This window comes from Rhinopithecus roxellana, chromosome 17, assembly GCF_007565055.1.
Source record: "Rhinopithecus roxellana isolate Shanxi Qingling chromosome 17, ASM756505v1, whole genome shotgun sequence".
NCBI lineage: Eukaryota > Metazoa > Chordata > Mammalia > Primates > Cercopithecidae > Rhinopithecus > Rhinopithecus roxellana.
The window spans coordinates 67,513,193-67,534,477 of NC_044565.1; the positions used below are offsets into that span (position 1 = coordinate 67,513,193).

At 38.2% G+C, this 21,285-nt stretch overlaps 1 protein-coding gene across 18 annotated transcripts in view; it reads right to left on the reverse strand.

Moving 5' to 3' along the window:
* Positions 1–21,285, reverse strand: part of DTNB (dystrobrevin beta) — a 299,924-nt gene that overhangs the window by 222,800 nt on the left and 55,839 nt on the right. For all 18 annotated transcript variants that reach the window (XR_004054289.1, XR_004054290.1, XM_010383016.2 and 15 more), the window contains exon 5: positions 5,015–5,100. Coding sequence is in view for 16 of the 18 variants with exons in the window: in XM_010383016.2 (XP_010381318.1) it covers positions 5,015–5,100 (86 nt within the window). In the remaining 2 variants the exon portion in view is untranslated. The remainder of the gene's footprint in view (positions 1–5,014; positions 5,101–21,285) is intronic.

Here is a 21,285-nt window from a genome sequence, read left to right on the forward strand (position 1 = left end):
GTCAATTCTGATCAACACAGAAAGAATCTCAGGTCCTCTTTTCTCTCACTTTTGATAGTGGTCTATCAAAAACATGCAAAAAGATAAATAATACAAATTATTATTATAAAACCATTATGTTAGAACCCAGAGGAAAACCCCTGTTATTCTGGTATATTTCTTATTTTCTATATGCATAGCAAATTTTTGTTTAAAACTATATTACACTTATGCATTTTGATCTAAAACCTATTTTTAAAGACATTATATTCAATCATGTGGGTGTCCTAAAACTTAACTGAGTTCTCACTTTTGGACACTAAAGATGTTTCAAGTTTTCAAATAAGTGTTGCAACAAATATACAAAAAACTTGGGGTATACTTCTGATTAATTCCTTAGGATAAACTCAAGAAGTAGACTGAGTGAATGAATATGAATCTTTTTAAAGCCTTCCTGAAATATACTGTTAAAGTGCCTTTCAAAATGATAGCACCAGCTTTTTAATGAATTTTAAAATAAATGTATGAATCGTTTGCTCCTTTTAGTGCAACCAGATGCAATTTGAATAAGGAGACTAAGTTTCTTCGAAAACAAATAGCAGAATTAAAGTAAATAAATCGCACAGTCAAATTAATTGATAATTAAGCATGTTTTAATACATAATGGGCTTTACAGTCTACAAATTTGTTTCCTTGAGTTATATTTTGGGTTTCTGACATTACTGAATTTTGATTGTGTTTTTAATTAAAGTCTGTATTCCGATTACAAATCATTGGTATTTAAAACCCTGATAAAAGTTACCTCTGAATCTAGGACATAGTGTCTAATGGCCACAACAGTGAACCATCTCTGTAAATGAATGCTACCTGGAGACAGAAACTCTCTTAAGACAAATCTGAAAAATCTAAGAAATGTTTTAAACAAAAAGTACAAATATTTTTTCAGTCATTCAAATGCTATTTTTATACTAAAACAAACCAAAAACTCCATGTCAAATAAAAAAAGGAGAGGGGAGAAAATCATAGGAAAAATTCTAAGAAAGTAAAAAGCAGGAAGAGCAAACCAAAAAAAAAAAAAAAAAGTAGAAATGCTAAAACATTCCACAAATGAGAAAACTTAATATAACAGGAGCATTAATAGAGGTAACAATAGAGTCCAGTCAGCAGAAGGAGGTTGGAGTGAACAAGAAGAACCAAAACAATGGAATAATTAGATAGGAGAAAGTGAATAAACAATCAAAGATCATTTGCTGTTACAATACAGTGTTATTTCTCCCTTTTGGATACACAATTATTCAGCCACCTCAACTAAGTAGGACATTGCTGAGAACTAGAAAACAAGGAGGGAAAGGTTCTGAAAATAGTCAAAACTAACAATCATACTACACAAGCTCAAGTGCTTCTCTCATAACAATCACTTTAAATTCTTATTTTAAATAGAATGCTAAGAGGTTTGGTTATGACTTCTCTGTCTGTAGCATATTAAAAGTAGTAGGTCAGAAGCAAGGAGAGATTTCCAGAGAGTGGTACAATGAAAATACATACCATCATATTTGCCAGTGACAAAGGATATACACAAATCACCGCCGCCACCACCAACAACAAAAAACTCAAGAACTGAAAAAGCATAATAGTCTCAAAATAGGAGGAGGAGGAATAGACAAATCAAGCTTTCCAACTGGCCCTAAATCCTAAATGCATCAGAAAATGGCATCCTTAAGAGATGAAAATGTTAAAAGTATAATCAGTGAGTTCTGATTTCTTTCTTTCTTTTCTTTTCTCTCTCTCGATCTTTCTTTTCTCTTCCCTTCTGTCTCTCTCTCTTTTCCTTCCTTCCTTCCCTCCCTCCTTTCTTCTCTCTTTCTCTCTCTCTTTCTTTCTTTCTTCCTTGAGACAGAGTCCCACTCCATCACCCAGGCTCCAGTGCAGTGGCATGAACATAGCTCACTGCAGCCTCCACCTCCTAGGCTCAAGTGATCCTCCTGGCTCAGTTTCCCAAGGAGCTGGGACCTCAGGTATGTACCGCCATGCCAAACTAACTTTTAAAATTACTTTTATTTTTATTTATTTACTTTATTTATTTATTTTTTTTTGAGACACAGTCTCACCCCGTCGGCCAGGCTAGAGTGCAGTGGCACAATCTTGGCTCACTACAACCTCTATCTCCTGGTCTCAAGCAATTCTCCTGCCTCAGCCTCCCACGGAGCTGGGATTACAGGCGTGTGCCACCATGCCTGGTTAATTTTTGTATTTTTAGTAGAGACAAGGTTTCACCATGTTGGCCAGGCTGGTCTCGAACTCCTGACCTCAGGGGATCCTCCCCAACCTCCCAAAGTGCTGGGATTACAGGCGTGAGCCACCGCGCCCAGCCTTAAAATTACTTTTATAGATACACGGTCTCGCTACATTGCCCAGGCTGGTCTCAAACTCCTGGCCTCAAGTGATCCTCCCACCTCAGCCTCCCAAAGTGCTGGGATTACAAGCATGAGCCACTGCACCCAGCCAAGTTCTGTTTAAAATGGAAGGGGCAGGCCACATTTTAACACATTTTAAAGTGGTTTCCACTCTGGAAGATTAAAAGGTAGAGACAGGCTTCCCTGCCCAAATATTTTACTTACGTTGAACATCTCAATCCCAAGCCAAGGTAATTACAGTACAACAAAAATAATGAAACAGACCTACAACTGGCAGAGAAACTACAATTTTTAGCATGGAAAAGATAAACCACACTTGAAATCTACTTGAATCAGAAAAACACAGTGATTGGTAACCCAGCACAGTCCCTATCACATCCATCCAAACATTATTGCAATGATCTGGGGTCCTGAGCACAGTGACATGTCACCTTTGGCTTGGCCCATGGGCCTTTGTGCCACTTCAATCTTGGTCACTTTGTGTTCCTCCAAAAAGTTCAGAAGCCACATCTAAAAAAACTGCTATCACCTGGATCCCTTCCAAACCAAGAACTAGAATTTCTGCCTTTTCACGAACAGTTATAACATAGAACTGGAGTAATTTTAGTATTCAATCAACAATTTACATTTGACAAAATTTTAGGTACTATGTGCCAGGTGAGCTGGCTCTATGTAAATATAGTAGACTTTAAAGAAACTTAAAGATTCCAGAATCATCTAGAATAGTTAATTTTCTGCTAATGTATTTCTCTACTACTGTATTTTTCAACCAGTCTCCCCAATATTAATAAAGATGGTATATATATTCTTTATCTGGATCATTAAAAATCAGACAAGATTACAACTTTTCTTTGTGTTTGAATGAAATATACTTTCATATATATTCTATTCCTCAGAAAAACACCATTTTTATATTTTACAAAAATATAAAAGAAATTTCAGCCCAAATAATATTTTGAGACATACCATATGAAAAACCTCACAAGAATACTTAAATAAAACCATAATTTTTATTACCAAAAATATGTTCTACATTGCAGCTAATTTTGAAATGAAGATAAACTGGGTAACAGTTGACCAAATACATTAAGATCTTTCTTTGGAATAGCTAAATCTGTATCTAGTGGGCCATCTAACTTTCCAACTTTCAGTGTCATAGTAAAGTAAGAAAAAGCACAAAAAACAAATACACCTCTGAAGTAATCTTGCCTAAAAACCTGTATTAATACTTGAATCTGATCAAGCCTCTGTATCTTTCAATTTAAAAAAAAAAAAAAAAAAAAGCAGGCTACAGAGGAACATGGCAAAGACCAAGTCATCCAAATCCGGGCTCACAGGGTACTGCACTACCTCATTAAGACTTCAGTCTCAACCCCTGAAAGCTGACATCCAGTTTCCTACTCCGTGGCTACTGCTTTATGGCACTCTGAACACTGTACTGAAATTACACGTGTGTCTCCTGCTACAGCACCAGTACCAGGGAGCACAATCACATAGCTCAGAACAAGGCTCTGACGTCTGAATTAAAACCCCAGCTTTGCCCCCTTGGTTAACTCATTGATAAAAATGAAGAAAATATCACCTGCTGCTCAAAGGAATTTTAAGGATTCCATGAGAAAATACATGTAAAGCACCTAGCACAATTCTTGGCATATCTTAGGCAGTTAGTAACTAATTACTGAATAAATAAAAACCATAAGCAGCAAAATTAAATAGTGAATTTCACCCCTTTTGATTTCATCTAATCACCTTTTTACAGTATCTAATGAATGGTAAAATGCCAAAGTGACTAATGGTTAAAAAAAATTAGCAAACATAACGGGAATATTTTTAAAAAACAGGTCATCAGCTTCTAAATAACTATGGCTGATTCTAGGGTAGTAAGGAATAATGTAATCACAGCAAACATCACCTGATGAAGAATGGAGTTATTAAGAGCTAAACCAGACCAAACCTAGTAAAAGCAATCAAATTTACTTTAACGAAAAGTTCTCAATATCATTTTCAAGCATAATTTTAATAATGTGGAAAACATTTCTAAAATAAGTTTTTAAATGTCAGCATTATGATTCTGAGTCCTTTCAGTTTTCTCACTAAAAAATACTAACAAGGCCGGGCGCGGTGGCTCAAGCCTGTAATCCCAGCACTTTGGGAGGCCGAGACGGGCGGATCACGAGGTCAGGAGATTGAGACCATCCTGGCTAACATGGTGAAACCCCGTCTGTACTAAAAAATACAAAAAACTAGCCGGGCGAGGTGGTGGGCGCCTGTAGTCCCAGCTACTCGGGAGGCTGAGGCAGGAGAATGGCGTGATCCCGGAAGGCGGAGCTTGCAGTGAGCTGAAATCCGGCCACTACACTCCAGCCCGGGCCACAGAGCGAGACTCCGTCTCAAAAAAAAAAAAAAAAAAAAAAAAAAACACTAACAATAAATTAAATCAACCAACTTTTCCATCTGAACAGTAGGTGGCATAACTGACCTACTGTGGGCCAGCTGCTGCAGTGAGTGATAACGGTAATCTTTTTAAAAGCTCAGTATAACATCATTCAAAATTCTGACAATATTCATTTAAAAGTCCTAATTTGAAAATGACATTTTTCAAATAATATGAAAATACTTACATCTCAATTTGTCCAGCATTTTTCCACCACACATGGTTGCTAACATAGCTTTAACTGAAAATACCGTCAACTTGCCTCGGCCCTCACTGCAAAATAAATTATATTAGAAATAATTGCTATCTGAAACCACAAAAGGAGTCAAATGTATCACTAAATACTGAGCAACCAGTAAGTTGATTCCTGACCTTGTCTATTACAATTTTACCACATTTGGAAACCCTGGATTTTTTTTTTTTTTTTTTTTTTTTTTTTCTTTTGTAGAATAAGACTTCTCCTATGCTAGGTGAAGAATGCTAAAGCTAGCCTGAATTTTCTGGAAGTAAGTTTTAGAAACACTCTATGTAATTTCTATTGGCTATGTAGCAGAGGTCAAATGGATGAACCTGAAGTGAATTTCCTATTAATTAAACCCATTAAATCCACAGCTGCAGTTCTCAAGTATTCAAAACTGAGGGGCCACCTGGTTTGAATATACTTCAGAAACATAACCTTACATCAGGATATTACAACGGTTTCTTGTTACATACTAAACAAAAGGGTGTATCTTGCTATGAAGATTTTATAGTACACTCATCTTTGTTTTTACTGTAACAACCTTTATGTTACCACGTGTTTATTCTAAGAAGCTCAATCACACCTATCTCAGATCTTCTAATACACCACTGCAAGAAAAGTGAAGAGGAAGGGATAGTAACATTAATTCTTTTTTAGGAACTGGAAAGATGAAATGCAGAACATAAATGAATCACCTAAAGTAATGCTGCACACCACCAGCAGAACCAAGATAGTATCACCAAGGCCTCTGACCCAGAGTGTCCATGGCTTCATTCATTCAACTATGCCCTGGTTTCACAGCAGATAACAACTTCACTAGTTGGTTGTTAAAGTTACCACATGTAAGCCAAGAATGTGCTTTTTGTGTTAATTTTTAAAAGCTTGTGTTCACAATGTTTCATTGTAACTTAGAGTAAAATACTTTCGCAATAATGAGAGCTATACCATCTTGGTTTTGAAAAAGCAGGTATCATCCTATTTATATCCACTAATGGTTCTAATACAGTGTTTCCCATTCTCCACAGAAAGATCACACCTGAAAAAAGGCAAATAGCCTATAAGCTAGAAAATTACCCGTGAAAACACCACCAGGAAATATCAATATTTGTTACAGTTGAGCTTTTAACTATTACATCTCCTTGAGTTAATTCGTAAAACAAAATAGGAATGCCCGCAACTAGCTAAAATTAGAATGGGTTTTTTAAAATATAGTGTTCTTCAGAAATAAAGATACAGCTCCATGTACAAGGCAATATGGCACCCAGAAATAAGGCATATTCCTGCATCAAATATCTACTGCATTATGTAAGAAAAGCTAATGGTTATAAGATAGATCATTAGGTTAAAAGGAATGGGTTTTTAAGACTGACACAGAGCTTTTACAGTGGACTTTCTTTTTTCACACCAAGCACTTGAATGCTGAGTCTACATTTAAGCACACCCTACCTTATGGGACAAGTAGACTTTCCACTACTAAAGTACAAAGAAGGAAAAAAAAAAAACCATATATTTGCTTTCTCATCTTTCTTTGAAACTAGGATGGGGCACATAACAGAGCTCCACCAATAAAATGCACTATGCTAGATTTCAAGGGGGGAAATGATTAACTTGGGGAAGCAGGGACTCCAGAAGAATCCACCTGGTGGGGAAGGCAGCAATAGGAGCAGCCACATCCAGTGCTCTGGGGAGCAGAGATAATGATTCTTAGGAGCAGCACCCAGAGCCCAGCGTCAGTGGTGTTTGGAGCACAAGCAGCAAGGTCTGTGACCAGAGAGGTGTCTTCATGAGAGTTCTGTGCAATTATTTTGCACTATGTTCCTGGCAGTGTAGTTTTCAAGCCTACTTTCCCAACCTACTTATAGAATCTGTGGGTCACCCTTTTAATTAATTAGCCAGAGATGGTATCTATTACTGACACCTAAGAACTCTGATGGATACAGCTTCTAACCTGAAGTAAAGTGGCCCACAAAGATGAAGCAACAAAAAAAACTATTGCTGAAGTCCAGAGTGGGATTAAGAATGCCTGATGGGCCGGGTGCCGTGGCTCACGTCTGTAATCCCAACACTTTGGGAGGCCGAGGCGGGCGGATCACCTGAGGTCAGGAGTTCAAGACCAGCCTGACCAACATGGAAAAACTCCGTCTCTACTAAAAATACAAAATTAGCCAGGCGTGGTGGCGCATGCCTGTAATCCCAGCTACTCAGGAGGCTGAGGCAGGAGAATTGCTTGAACCCAGGAGGCAGAGGTTGTGGTGAGCTGCGATCGCACCATTGCACTCCAGCCTGGGCAACAAGAGCGAAACTCTTTCAAAAAACAAAACAAAACAAACAAAAACTTGTTATACATGTTGCAACGCATAAAAATTTCCGTAATAGAATGTATACACACACACACACAAACATTAAAAATACCAAGGCTTAGGCCCAACCCTTAAAGATCCTAATTATTTGGCCTAGGGTGGGGCGTTGGCATTGGTAATTCTTAAAAGTTCCCCAGGTGATTCAAAACACAGCCAGAACTGAGAACCACTGACCCAAAACAAGTCAACTTTATTTAAAAAAAAAAAAAAAAAAAAAGACACAAGAGAAAAAGGGGAAGTGCATTCACATACACAAAATAGCCATGAAAGAAATACTAATGACTATTAAGTGCATGAAAAGGCACTGACTTTAATTAATTAAAGGAAAAGAAATCTAAAAAATAATGAGATACATTCTGTAAATGTCCTAAGTTACCGTTTCCAAAGACTGTCCTCAGTCTAAGTAGTGTGAAGTCTGACTTAGGTGAAATACATTTTTTTTGTTGTTGTGTTTTTTGTTTTGAGACAGGGTCTCCCTCTGTCGCCCAGGCTGGAAGACAGTGGCATGATCACAGCACACTGCATCCTCAACCTCCTGGGCTCAAGCGATCCTCCCGCCTTCGCCTCCTGAGTAGCTGGGACCACAGGCACATGCCACCTCTTGAAAGATTTTTAAAGAAACAATTTAGCTACACTTCCTTTTATTTTGTAATGTAATATTTATCACTTTCATAATTGATTACTTTTAAAATGATCACTTTAAAGAGAGAGTATATGTGCCCGAAAAAAGTAAGTCATCTCTCTGGTTTTCCATAATTTTAAGCTCTAACCATGACCAACGATTATGACTTTAGTTAATTCTGTATGGTATCCTTTTTAACTTTTCATTAAAATATAATGAACATACAGAAAAGTGCATAATTCATGAATGAACTTTCACAAAATGTTCTCTCATGAACATTTAAAGTTCACTGAATGAACTTGCATAAAATAAACACCCAGGTAACTAACCAGCACTCAGGTCAAAAGACAGAACAGTACTAGCACCCAGAAGCACCTCTTTCCTAAACCCACTTCCCACTGTGGTAGCTTCCATCCTTTTGGGTGTTTTGTTTTGTTTTGTTTTGTTTTGTTTTGTTTTGTTTTGTTTTGTTTTGTTTTGTTTTAGACAGAATCTCTCTCTGTTGCCCAGGCAGTGGTGTGATCTCGGCCCACTGTAACCTCCACCTCTTGGGTTCAAGTGATTCTTGTGCCTTAGCCTCCCAAGTAGCTGGGATTACAGGTGCGCACTAGCACGCCCAGATAATTTTTTAAACTTTTAGTAGATACGGCATTTCACCATATTGGCCAGGCTGGTTTAGAACTCCTGACTTCAGGTGATCCACCCACCTCAGCCTCCCAAAGTGCTGGGATTGCAGGCATGAGTCACCACACCCAGCCTGGTAACATCTATCCCAACTTCTAGTATCACAGGTCAGATCTGCCAGCAATTGAACTTCGTATAAATGGAATCTTACAGTATGTACTCTTTTGTGTCTGGCTTCTTTCGCTCAACAAAATATCTGCAAGATTTATTATGTTGTTACATGTATTAGTTCATCCTGCTATGCAGCATTCTGTTACATGAATATACTGCATTTTATCCATTCTCTTATTAAGGGATATTTTCAAACTCTCTATTTTAAACTATTCGATGAGCATGACAAACAAAACATGAGTCACTGCCTATATTATAGGTAGAAATAAATACTTGTTGACTTATTGATATTCCTTACTAAAAGAAAGAAAAAAAAGCTGCTTGTCGGTAAAAGTGAAACCAACGGCACAAGAACTGATAACATTCTAAGGATTATAATACAATCAGCCCTCAGTGTCCATGGGGGATTGGTTCCAGGGCCCCTGCAGATATCAAAAGCCACAGATATTCAAGTCCCCTCCAGAGCTGGCCCTCCATATCCGTGGGTATCTGAATCCACACATGGGAACCTGAGGATACAGAGGGTCAAGGGGTACTGGCAATGCTGAGGAGTCTGAAAATAGTCCAGCGGGAAAAGCACAGCATCTTGGAAATACCTTAAGGAAGAATGCCATCCTTAGGATCCTATCGACTTCTAAAGTGATTATATCTGGGAACTGTGGCGCATGCCTGTAGTCCCAGCTACTCAGGAGGCTGAAGCAGGAGGATCACTTAAGTCCAGGGATTTGGGACCAGCCTGGGCAATACAGTGAGACCTCATCTCTCAAGAGAAAAATAATAATACACTAAAATAAAGTGATTATTGTTGGTCTAATACTTAACAAAGGAATTATTAAGAAAATATCTCTGGAATTATTTGGATAGACCAAGCAGAAGAATTAATGTAATTATTTCTTTCTCTCTATACCAAGTAGGCCCTTTATCAAAAGAGACAGCACATTATCTAAGCACAGAAAAAGGAGAGAAACAAAGGGGGTAGAAAACTGTTCCATTCTTTTCACACAGAATTTATACACTCCAGAAGCCTGAAATGATGTTTTTGAATGTGCATATTCATAGTCATTTTTTGCAGCATGTTTCTAATGGCAAAAGACTGGAAATAATCAAAGTGTCCATTAATAGAAGACTGCTATCATAAAAAGAATAAGAAATTATATATGAAAGAAAATTATATGCAAAGCAGACTAAGGGGAAAAAAGCAAGGTATAGAACAAAATAATTGTTAGAAGGTTATCTAACAACTATGTTAAAAAAGAGGGAGAAAAATAATATATTTGTTTGCAAATGTATAAACTATATGTGAGAGGATATTGAGAAAATAACAACACTGGTTGCCTCCAGGGTGGGAAGTAGGCAGCTTAGAGAGAGGAATGAAATGGTGGGTAATTTCACATTGTAAGTATTAAAAACGCTTATACTAGAAAAGAATAAGGTTCTCAAGTCAATAATCTAACCCTCCAACTTAAGACACTAGAAAAAGAACAGCAAATTAAACTCAAAACAAGAAAAAGGTAAAAAAAATACTATAAATAAGAGCAGAAATTAATGATGCTGAAAACAGAAAAATAGAGAAAAATATCAATAAAACCAAAAGCTGGTTCTTTGACTGGATCAATAACAACAGAAATCTCTTGCCAGACTAACTAAGAAAAAAAAAGAAGATACAAATTACCAACATTAAGAAAGAGGGGATATCACCACAGGTTCTACAGACATTCCAGAAATAATAAAGAAAGATTATTTAAAAACCTTTATGTCCATGAATTCAACAACTTAGATGAACTAGACACATCAAGACTACTCCTTGAAAAACACAAACTACCAAAGCTCAATGAAGAAGAAAAAGATAAACTGAATAGACCCATGTCCATTACAAATGGAATCTACATTTTAAAGTCTTACAAAAAAGAAAGCTCCTCATTCTAAGAGCTGTACTGGAGACCTCTAAACATTTAAAGAAGAAAAACCTGCATTTCTACTCACTCTTCCAGGTAATAAAAAAAAGGAGGAAACACTTCCCAACTCTTTTTATAAGGTCAGTATTATTCTTTTTTTAATAATTTCAACTTTTATTTTATTCATTTATTTATTTATCTGTAGAGAGAGGGTCCCACAATGTTGCCCTGGCTGGTCTCAAACTCCCAGACTCAAGTGATCCTCCTGCCCTAGCCTCCCAAACTGCTTGGATTACAGGCATGAGCCACCACGCCTGGCTCCATTTTTTAGATTGAGGGGATACATGTGTAGGCTTGTTACATGGGTGTAGTGCGTAATGCTGAAGTTTGGGGTATGAATGATACTATCACCCAGGTAGTGAGCACACTATTCAACAGTTTTTCAACCCTTGCCCCCTCCCTCTCTACCCACTCTAGCAGTCCCCCGTGTCTACTGTTCACATCTTTATGTCCATGAGTATCCTATGTTTAGCTCCCACTTATAAATGAGAACGTCTCAGTATTTGGTTTTCTGTTCCTGCATTAATTTGTTTAGGATAAGGGTAAGGCCAGCATTATTCTGATACTGAAAACAAAGACATTACAATAAAAGACAAGTCAGTATCTCTCATGAAAATAGTTACAAAAATCTCGAACAAAATGAGCAAATCAAATAAGGGACAACAGGACGGGTGCAGTGGCTCACGCCTGTAATCCCAACACGTTGGGAGGCCAAGATGGGTGGATCACGAGGTCAGGCATTTGAGACTATCCTGGCCAACACGGTGAAACCTTGTCTCTACTAAAAACACAAAAATTAGCCAGGCATGGTGGTGCTCGCCTATAGTCCCAGCTACTCAGGAGGCTGAGGCAGGAGAACCGCACGAACCTGGGAGGCGGAGGTTGCAGTGAGCCGAGATCGCGCCACTGCACTCCAGCCTGGGCGACAGAGCAAGACTCTGTCTCTAAATAAATAAATAAATAAATCAGGACAAAAATCACAACCCAGGGAGCTTTATCCCAGAATATAAGGCTATTTTGACATATGAAAACCAATCAATATAATTCACTATCTCGACAAACCAAAGAGAGAGAAAGGCTACATGACCATCTGAATAGATGCAGATGACAAAATTCAACATCAATTCCTGATACTCTCAGAAAACTCAGGAAAAAAGAGAATTTCTTCCATGTGACAATGGGCATCTTTAAAAATAATCATGGTGACCATCATACTCAGTGAAGAAAGACTGAGTGCTTTTCCCCTAAGATCAAGAACAAATCAAGAGGACTGCACCCACCACTCCTTGTCAACATCATACTGCAGAACCCAGCTGGTGAAATAAGACAAGGAAAATAAACAAAAAAAAATACACATTAGAAGTAAAGAAATAAAACTGTGTCCATTCCAGGCAATATGATCATATGTAGAAAAGCTATAGAACTACTAACGACACTATAATAAGTGAGTTTAATTAAAAATATTTTTAAAAAACGTTCCAGATCTGTATGCTGAAAACTACAAATATGAATGAAAGAAATCAAAGACGATTTAGAGAGATATACTATGTTCATAAAATGGAAGGTTCAATGTAATTTAAATGTCAAGTTTCTCTAAACTGCTCAGAAATCGGTTGCAATTCAAAACAATCCTCTGAGGACATGGAGGCGGGGGAAAAAACAAAACTGTTTTTCCTACTTTCTTACACAGCACTTCACTTCTGACACCAGATGCCTAGGGAGTTATTTCCCCACGCACCAAGCAAGCAGTTCTCCAGCGGATACCAGCTGGATGTCTATAATCTAATTCAAGTCTGACACCATTTACCTGGAGATAGCACCAGACCTCACAGGCTGAGGGCTCAGTCCCGCAAGACTGCTCCCCATTTCAGATATCAGCAGCAAGTAGTAGGCTGTCACCTATACTTCTGACCAACTAACTATAAAATTGGGGTTCCCATGACCCTTCCTTGGACTGATTAGTTTGCTAGACTGGCTCACAGAACTCAGGAAAATACCTATATTTAACCACTCATTTATGAAGGATATTATAAAAGATACAGATGAACAGTCAGATGGAGGAGATGCATAGGGTGTGTTTTGTGGGAAGGGGCACACAGCTTTCATGCCTTCCTCAGGTGTGCTATGTTCCAGGAACTTCCATCTGCTCAGCTATCTGGAGGCTCTCCAAACCTAGTCCTTTTGGGTTTTTCATAGAGGCTTAATTACGTAAGAGTGACTGATTATATATTTGGCCATTGGTGATCTGCCTTCAGCCCCTCTCCCTTCTTGGAGGTTAAGGGTGGGGGGTGGGGGGGGGGGCGGTGCTGAAAGTCCCAGTTCTCTAATCAATCACATGGTTAGTTCCCCTGGCAAACAGTCTATATCCTAAGACTGGCCTCCTTAGGACAAAAGATGCTCCTATCACTCAGGAAATTACAAAGGTCTTAGGAGTTCAGGGTAAAGAACCGGGGTCAAAGTCCAAATACTAGAACAAAAGATTCTACCACCTATCTACAAGGGGGTATCAGGAGCTCTGTCTCAGGAACCTGGGCAGAGATCAAATGTTAGAACAAAAGATTCTCCTACAACCCCTATCACTCAGGAAATTACAAGGGTCTCAGGGGCTCTGTGCCAGGGACTGAGGGCAGAGACCAACATGTATATTTCTTATCATTTCGCAAATCCCAATTGAATTCACAATAGGGTATTTCCGTAGAAATCAACAAGATCATTTCTTGTGTATTTTTAGAGTTCTATACCCATGCAAATCCTCAATAAGGTATGAGAATAAAGTTACTATTCAGATGCCTAAACCCCATCCTGTTCTTGTTATGTTGAAAAAGTCCCTTGTGCTATTTTCATATGCATCCAGAGCTGAGAACCACCAACAAAGAGCTCTGAATGCAACAGTAAGACTTTAGCTTTTATTTTGTTGGCAATGATAAATCAAAGGACATAATAAAGGATTGCAGAAAATTAATCACACTGCATTTGTGTAAATCTTTCTGGCTCCAAATCTCTCTTCCTTCAAAGAGACAGAACTGTTATCTATTCCTTGCTGCAGAGAAGAAACTGTTGCTATCTATGCGGACAGACAGGAAAGTACAGCAGAGTCCAGCATACTAGCAGGTCACACTTCCAACTCTTCATGAAAAGAGACTTACCTCGTTAATACTCATCCATAAACATTACCCAATGGATCTTCATGGGTACTATGATATCTTTACTTCTCTATATTATGATAATAATTAGCACTTGTACAACATTTTCTTAATCTTCGAAATGTTTTTAGAAACACTAATATTTTACAACACTTTGCATCCTTATTCAAAATATCCTTTGACTCAACCCTGTTGTAAATATTAGTCCTAGATTCAGAGAGTCTCATATTCATATACAGAGTAACAGACATAATTCTCAATTAACCTGGATCAGCACTAAAACATTTGTATTCTTTTCCACTCATTAATATTATTATTAGTCTCAATGGCTGGTCTCTTATGAAGGAATCTGTTAATTTACAGAATAATCTAGAGCAGGCTATTTATAGTAAAAAAAAGACTCATTAACCCCTCAGCTAAGTATTGCCAGTAATGTGTGGTCCCTTAACATATCACCTCTGAGATCCACTGTTTAACCATTTTTCTTATTCACAACAGCCATGTAGAAATCTCCACACATAATCTCCCACCCAACAAACCACGAATCTTCTCTTCCCTCTGCCTGTATGCACTTTCAGGCGGACAAATGTATGTGTGCTTAACATTACAGGCTTTATTAAGTGTCAGGGGATATGCATCAAAGCGACAATGTGTAACTGAATAGGATAAACAGACTATATAAGCAGAGTGGAAGGAGTTTTAAGTTCAGGTAAAAGTAGAGGAATCTGAGATTAAGGATCATAGTAAACGTGAGCGGGATGAATTTACAGACAGGAGACATTTGGGGAAAATACTTAGTGAATCTTTATGTTTAAGAATACATTCATAAGTAAGTACGCATCCTGAGAATGGGGCAGTGGGCTCAGGTCTTAATTACTAACCAGTCTTCCCCATTCATATCACTTATCATTTACCACTTTAGGTTCACAGTTTGTGCTATCAAAAGGTTTACACACTCTTCAAAAGGAAATATTAATATAAACAAAAATATACACAAAAGTTATAATTGTATATTTAAATACAGTTACAGAAACTTATTAAAGAAGCCAGGCGTGGTGGCTCACACCTGCAACCCCAGCACTTTGGGAGGCTAATGCGGATGGATCACTTGAGACCAGGAGTTTGAGACCAGCCTCAAACTGTATTAATAAAAATACAAAAATTAGCCGGATGTGGTGATGCGTGCCTGTAGTTCCAGCTACATGGGAGGCTGAGGCAGGAGAATTACTTGAACCCAGGAGGTGGAGGTTACAGTGAGCCAAGATCACACCACTGCTCTTTGGCATGGACGACAGAACAAGACCCTGTCTCAATAAAAAATTTAAAAAGAAACTTATTAAAGATTCCAGTATAAAATTTTAAAATTCTAGTATCACTTGGAAATTTATACTTTACAATTCCAGTATAACTTGGCATAAAGAAATGGTTATCCGATGAAACTAATGAAGGGGTAGTCTCTACAGCCTTACTTCCACAAATCATGTTACTTATATTTTTCCCTTCAAAAAGAAAAAAAAACTTAGCTCCTTTCTCTCAACTGATTGTTTTGCAGGCCAAACGTCAGCAGTGACTCCTCTGTGCAGAATGCTTTTCTTGGCACTGAAACCCCTCAGTCTACTTTAAGCCTAACTTCCTACAACTGCCTCCAAACAAGGCCAAGAGGAAGCATTACCTTTGCTTTTCTAGTATTTCTTTAGAGCCCCAGCATTCTTCCTCTACAACTAGAGGCAAGCAGAGAGAAAACTGCAGCTACTCAGCACCCTGACACTGTCCGACTTTGTTCTTTATCTAACTGATTCCTTCTTCTTGGAAGAACTCATTCTTGATCCTTCCCACGAGACATCTGAAATTATTCTGTATACACTGGTCAAGTTATACTTAAAACTGAATAATTAGCTGCCCCTGGCCACAGCACATGTCCTCACCAATGTCCATGTTTTCACTACTTCCAATGTAAAAGTCCAAGTTTATATCAGAATCAATTCTCTTCAAACAAGATTTGGAAAAGATATTTAACCAGGTTTCATCACAAATAATGTTACTCACTTCAAATCTGGCCTACGAGAGCTACAGAGTTGATTGGTAGGTCAACATTTGAAATACAATGCAATTAATTAACAGTGAATACTAACCCCTCTGTCAAGACACTAAGATGAAAAGATAAACAGGTCATATTTGTTGAGATGGTTAAGACAGAAGAAACTTGTTATTTTAACCCCACTCAAATAGAAGCCCTCCAGAGAATGTCCCCCTTCAGTAAGGGACATGATGATTCTCTTTCTCGGTCTTCTCTGCATGATTCATTTCCACAGCCCTATCATTTTACAGTCTGACAATAAACTATGCGCATGACTTCTAAAAAGAGTTATTATCCAACACTGAGAAAACACCATTATTAGCTCTGTGCCAAGCTAAGCAGACAATGAGTCATCCTGAATAAACACTGTTATGTTTTAACATGCAGGTACCTTCCGAAGCCTCTGAAGTCCCCACCTGTTCCCTGTGGATGGGAAATCATTCGTTCCAGGTCAGTAAGGTCTCAAATTCTGCCTTTCAATATTTAAAACTAACCTAATCTGGATGACAATTCTAGCTTTACACTATCTAGTAGGGGTTTGCTATTCAAATTAATACTTGTGAAAACAAGACTACGGGTAGTATTTTGTACTTAAGAACACAACCTGTTTCTATCTCTTTAGCAAATGATTGTGGATGCTGCCAACCACAAATTTCTCACACAGAAACAGACTTCAACTTTAGAAACACTATTACCAGTCCGATTATCATATGTAGCTAAAAGTAATAAGAGCATCTCTCTTTGATTTTCAAAAACTCGGATTCTGCCAATGAATCTTAATTTACAAAACTTCACAGTGTAAGGATGTTGCAATAATCAACTGCAAATCAAGAATCCATTTGGCAAATGTCAAACAGCTTTAATCAAGTAAAATCAACTTAGAATATTATTCCATTTTATCACAATCAGAATGCCTGCTGCTTTTCATTTCAACCTTATAAACATTTATAAATAATCTAGCGTTATACTAATTAATGAAAGAAATATAAGCAGAATCTCTGCTCTCAAGGACGTCCACTCCATTTTGAACACTTACAAGAAGTTTACAACATTATGTAATTAAAAGCCAAAATAATAATATAAACAAGAACTGTAAGTCATCAAAAGGATTAAAATGGGATTGGTGATAATAAGGCAGGCTACACAGTAGGTAAAAACTTGGGTGGAGGCCGGGCGCAGTAGCTCACGCCTGTAACCCTAGCACTTTGGGAGGAAGAGGTGGGCAGATCAGGAGGTCAGGAGTTTGAGACCAGCCTGACCAACATGGTGAAATCCCATCTCTACTAAAAATACAAAAATTAGCTGGGTGTGGTGGTGCGTGCCTGTAATCCTAGCTACTCAGGAGGCTGAGGCAGAAGAATCGCTTGAACCTGGGAGGCGGAGGTTGCAGTGAGCTGACATCGCGCCACTGCACCCCAGCCTGGGCAACAGAGTGAGACTCCGGCTCAAAAATAAATAAATAAAATAAAATAAAAACCTGAGTTGAATCCTCAGAAACAGAAAGGATTTGGACATTACAAAAGGAGACTGGGTAATCCCAGACAGATGTGGGAGCTGACAGGGAACAAAGCGCATGGCATTTGTCTGAGGAAAATGAGCCTGTCATATTGGAAAAGAAGAGTGTCTCCAGGAGCGTAATTAGAGGTTGGTTTGGGCAGGGAGGTAAGCAGTGTTATCATTAAACCAAATGGAGGAGTGTGAGCTTAATTCAAAACCACAGGGATTCTCTGAAGGTTTCTGAAGTGGGAAGTTACATGATGAAACAGTGTCTTGATCAGATTGATTTCGAAGTGAGGTACTGAAGGGACAGAAGTCTCTGGGCTTGTTACTACTTCTCTCCTCTGTTTCAGAAAAAAACAAAGGCAAGGAAAAAGAAACACACTAAGAAAAAGTATTCCTCCTGCCCTTTCTTTTAAAAAAATAAATAAAAAGAAAAGAAGCACAGAAGAATAAACAAAAAAAAAAAATTCTGAAATATTAGCTAATAGTAAAACCCTTTGCAAGTCTGCATTTCTGAATTCAGAAGATTCTTGTTTGTAAATTAGCACAAACTCATGACTTCTCTTGGAAGAAAAGCTACAAGACAAAGAGTAAGGAAGTGATGGATGGCCCGGTGTGGTAGCTCATGCTTGTAATCCCAAGACTCTGGAAGGCCGAGGCAAGAGAATTCCTTTAAGCAAAGAGTTCAAGACCACCCTGGGCAACAAAGCAAGACTCCATCTCTACAAAAAATAAAAAATAAAATAATTAGCCTGTTCACATTGAGAAATAGCTCTGAAATTTTAAAAAGAAAAAGAAAATAGCCAAGCATGATGGCATGCACCCAGTAGTCCTAGCCACTCTGGAGGCTGAAGCAGGAGAATCGCTTGAGCCCAGGAGTTCAAAGTTGCAGTGAGCTTTGATCATGCCACTGTACTCCAGCCTGGGTGACAGAGTAAGACTTTGTCTCTTAAAAGAAAGAAAAGTTAAATGTGCTACAACGGCGGAAAATTTTCCCACTCAGCACTAGGACTCTGATCTTACTTGGCTGGCTTTTTCCTCATGATCCTGAATTCTTCTAAAAACAAGCAGGGATGTAAATAAATACTGTACACCAACACATGAAATGTCTGTGCCTCCCAGGAAATTAACAGTTTTGTTTAAAAATCACTAATGAAGAAGACTGTAACCTAATATTATCTTTTTTCAGCAACATCCATTCCATAATATGCTAGGCTGGGCAGATTAAGAATTTATGGAAGACATTTGCTTTTATTTAAAATGGACTGGTTTCTTTCTGCTTTGTTTTGTATTGTTTTGTTTTAAACATTCAGTATTAAGGGGGAACAATATAACTTTTTAAATGGATTCAAAACAAACTGCTGAACCAACTTTTTTTTTTTTTGAGACGGAGTTTTGTTCTTTTGTTCTTATTGCCCAGGCTGGAGTGCAGTAGTGTGATCTCGGCTCACTGCAACGTCCACCTCCTGGGTTCAAGTGATTCTCCTGCCTCAGCCTCCCTGGGGTTACAGGCATGCACCACCACGCCTGGCTAATTTTTTGTATTTTTTTCTTGTTTTTTTTAATAGAGATGGGGTTTCTCCATGTTGTTCAGGCTGGTCTCGAACTCCCGACCTCAGGTGATCTACCCGCCTCGGTCTCCCAAAGTGCTGGGATTACAGGTGTGAGTCACTGTGCCCGGCCTAAACCAACATTTGTAAATGGTTGTCAGCCACATTTGCAAACTACACAGGAATTTTTTCATATAAATCCATCATAAATTATATAAGTATCTTTATACCAAAGGAATCTTTCGATTGTTCAAATTAGCAAGAGTGTTTTCTACTGAGTGTTATTGCAGATGGTAAACAATAACCCTAAGCCTTTAAATGATGTGTTCAATACTATATTTCGTATTTTTTAGATTTAGATGTATTTCACAGATTTTATCTAAACCTAGTTTTATTAGACATACCTATTTATTTATTTATTTATTTGTTTGTTTATTTATTTATTTTTTGAGACGGAGTCTCGCTCTGTCGCCCGGGCTGGAGTGCAGTGGCCGGATCTCAGCTCACTGCAAGCTCCGCCTCCCGGGTTCTCGCCATTCTCCTGCCTCAGCCTCCCGAGTAGCTGGGACTACAGGCGCCCGCCACCTCGCCCGGCTAGTTTTTTGTGTTTTTTAGTAGAGATGGGGTTTCACCGTGTTTGCCAGGATGGTCTCGATCTCCTGACCTCGTGATCCACCCGTCTCGGCCTCCCAAAGTGCTGGGATTACAGGCTTGAGCCACTGCGCTTGGCCTCCTGGTTTTCAAAATTAACATTCTGATAACCAGATTCTTTCTTTTTTTCCAACACAAGAAGGTCAATTTTAAACTTCTAGATAGCCAAATAAGCTCTATCATATAAAGGTTTCAAAGTTAGTAAAGATGTGATCATTTATTCTGATACCATGGTCAATGTTTTAAATGTATCAAAGTAAAAATTACCCAACTCACTAATAACATACTATACCCTTTAGTCTTCTTAACTCACTCTTTTGTTTTTTTTTTTTTTTTGCTAGCTATTTTCGGTATGTGTTTCTACACATCTGCCTTCATCTGATTCACTGTCCACTTATTCTCGTTGTCTCTCTGTATGTGTCTATCCTTCTCTGAATATAGCCCAGGATATCCTTGCACCTTCTGCTTCTAAGTTTGGTCTTCCCATTCTCCTTTTTGCCATCTCTGTCCTCTTCCTTCCTCTCCCTCCTTTAGCCATATGCTATAATCTGAATGTCTGTATTCCCCCAAAATTCACACATTAAAATCCTAACCCCCAAGATACAGTATTAGAAGGTGGGACCTTCTGAAGATGATTAGGTCATGAGGGTGTCCTCATAAACGGGATTAGTGCCCTTATAAAAGAGGCTCCAGAGAACTCTTTGCCTCCTTTGTCATGTGAGGATACCGCAAAAAGGTGCCATCTAGGATCCAGAAAGCAGGCCCTCCCCACACACAGAATCTACCTTGATCTTGAACTTCCCAGCCTCCAGAACTGTAAGAAATAAATCTGTGTTGTTTATAGAGTGCCCAGTTTATGGCATTTTGTCAGAGCAACACAGTAGGCTAAAGCGCCATGGTATTTAACTTACTTGACATGATTACGGAATCTAAGATTTTAATCTCTGCTTGACCGTTTTTAGAGAGTAAGATGGTTTTTATTTCTGACTTTAAAAAATATTGTTTCTTGAGTTAATTTGTGTTGTGTGATCCATGAATTGATTTACTGAGTGAGTCAGTGTCATGAAAAGGTTCTGCTTACCTATCACAGAATAACAATGTTTCCTAAGGGTTTTGAAACAAAAAGCCAGTTCTTGGGCAGGAAAAAATTAACTTATGGAGTCACTAACTTAAATTACTAAAAAATGGCATTAGAATTCTGGGACTTATGTCACTTATACACTCCTATTTTTAAAATTCAGATTTCTGCCGGGCACAGTGGTGCACACCTGTAATGCCAGCTACTAGAGAGGCTGCGGAGGGAAGATCGTTTGAGCCCAGTAGCTTGAGACCAGACTGGGAAACATAGCAAGACCCCATCTCAAAAAAATAAGTAAATTTCTTTAATAATTTTCTATTAAAAGGATACAGTGTCTAATTTGATAACAGCTTATAAAAATGGTGTGAATTTAGTGACTGCTTAAATTATGACTTGGCTTTGACATTTCCATAGTTTTACCACTAATTAACAGACTCCTCCCTATTATAAGATATAATTAATAGCATTTTACAAATGCATGAACTC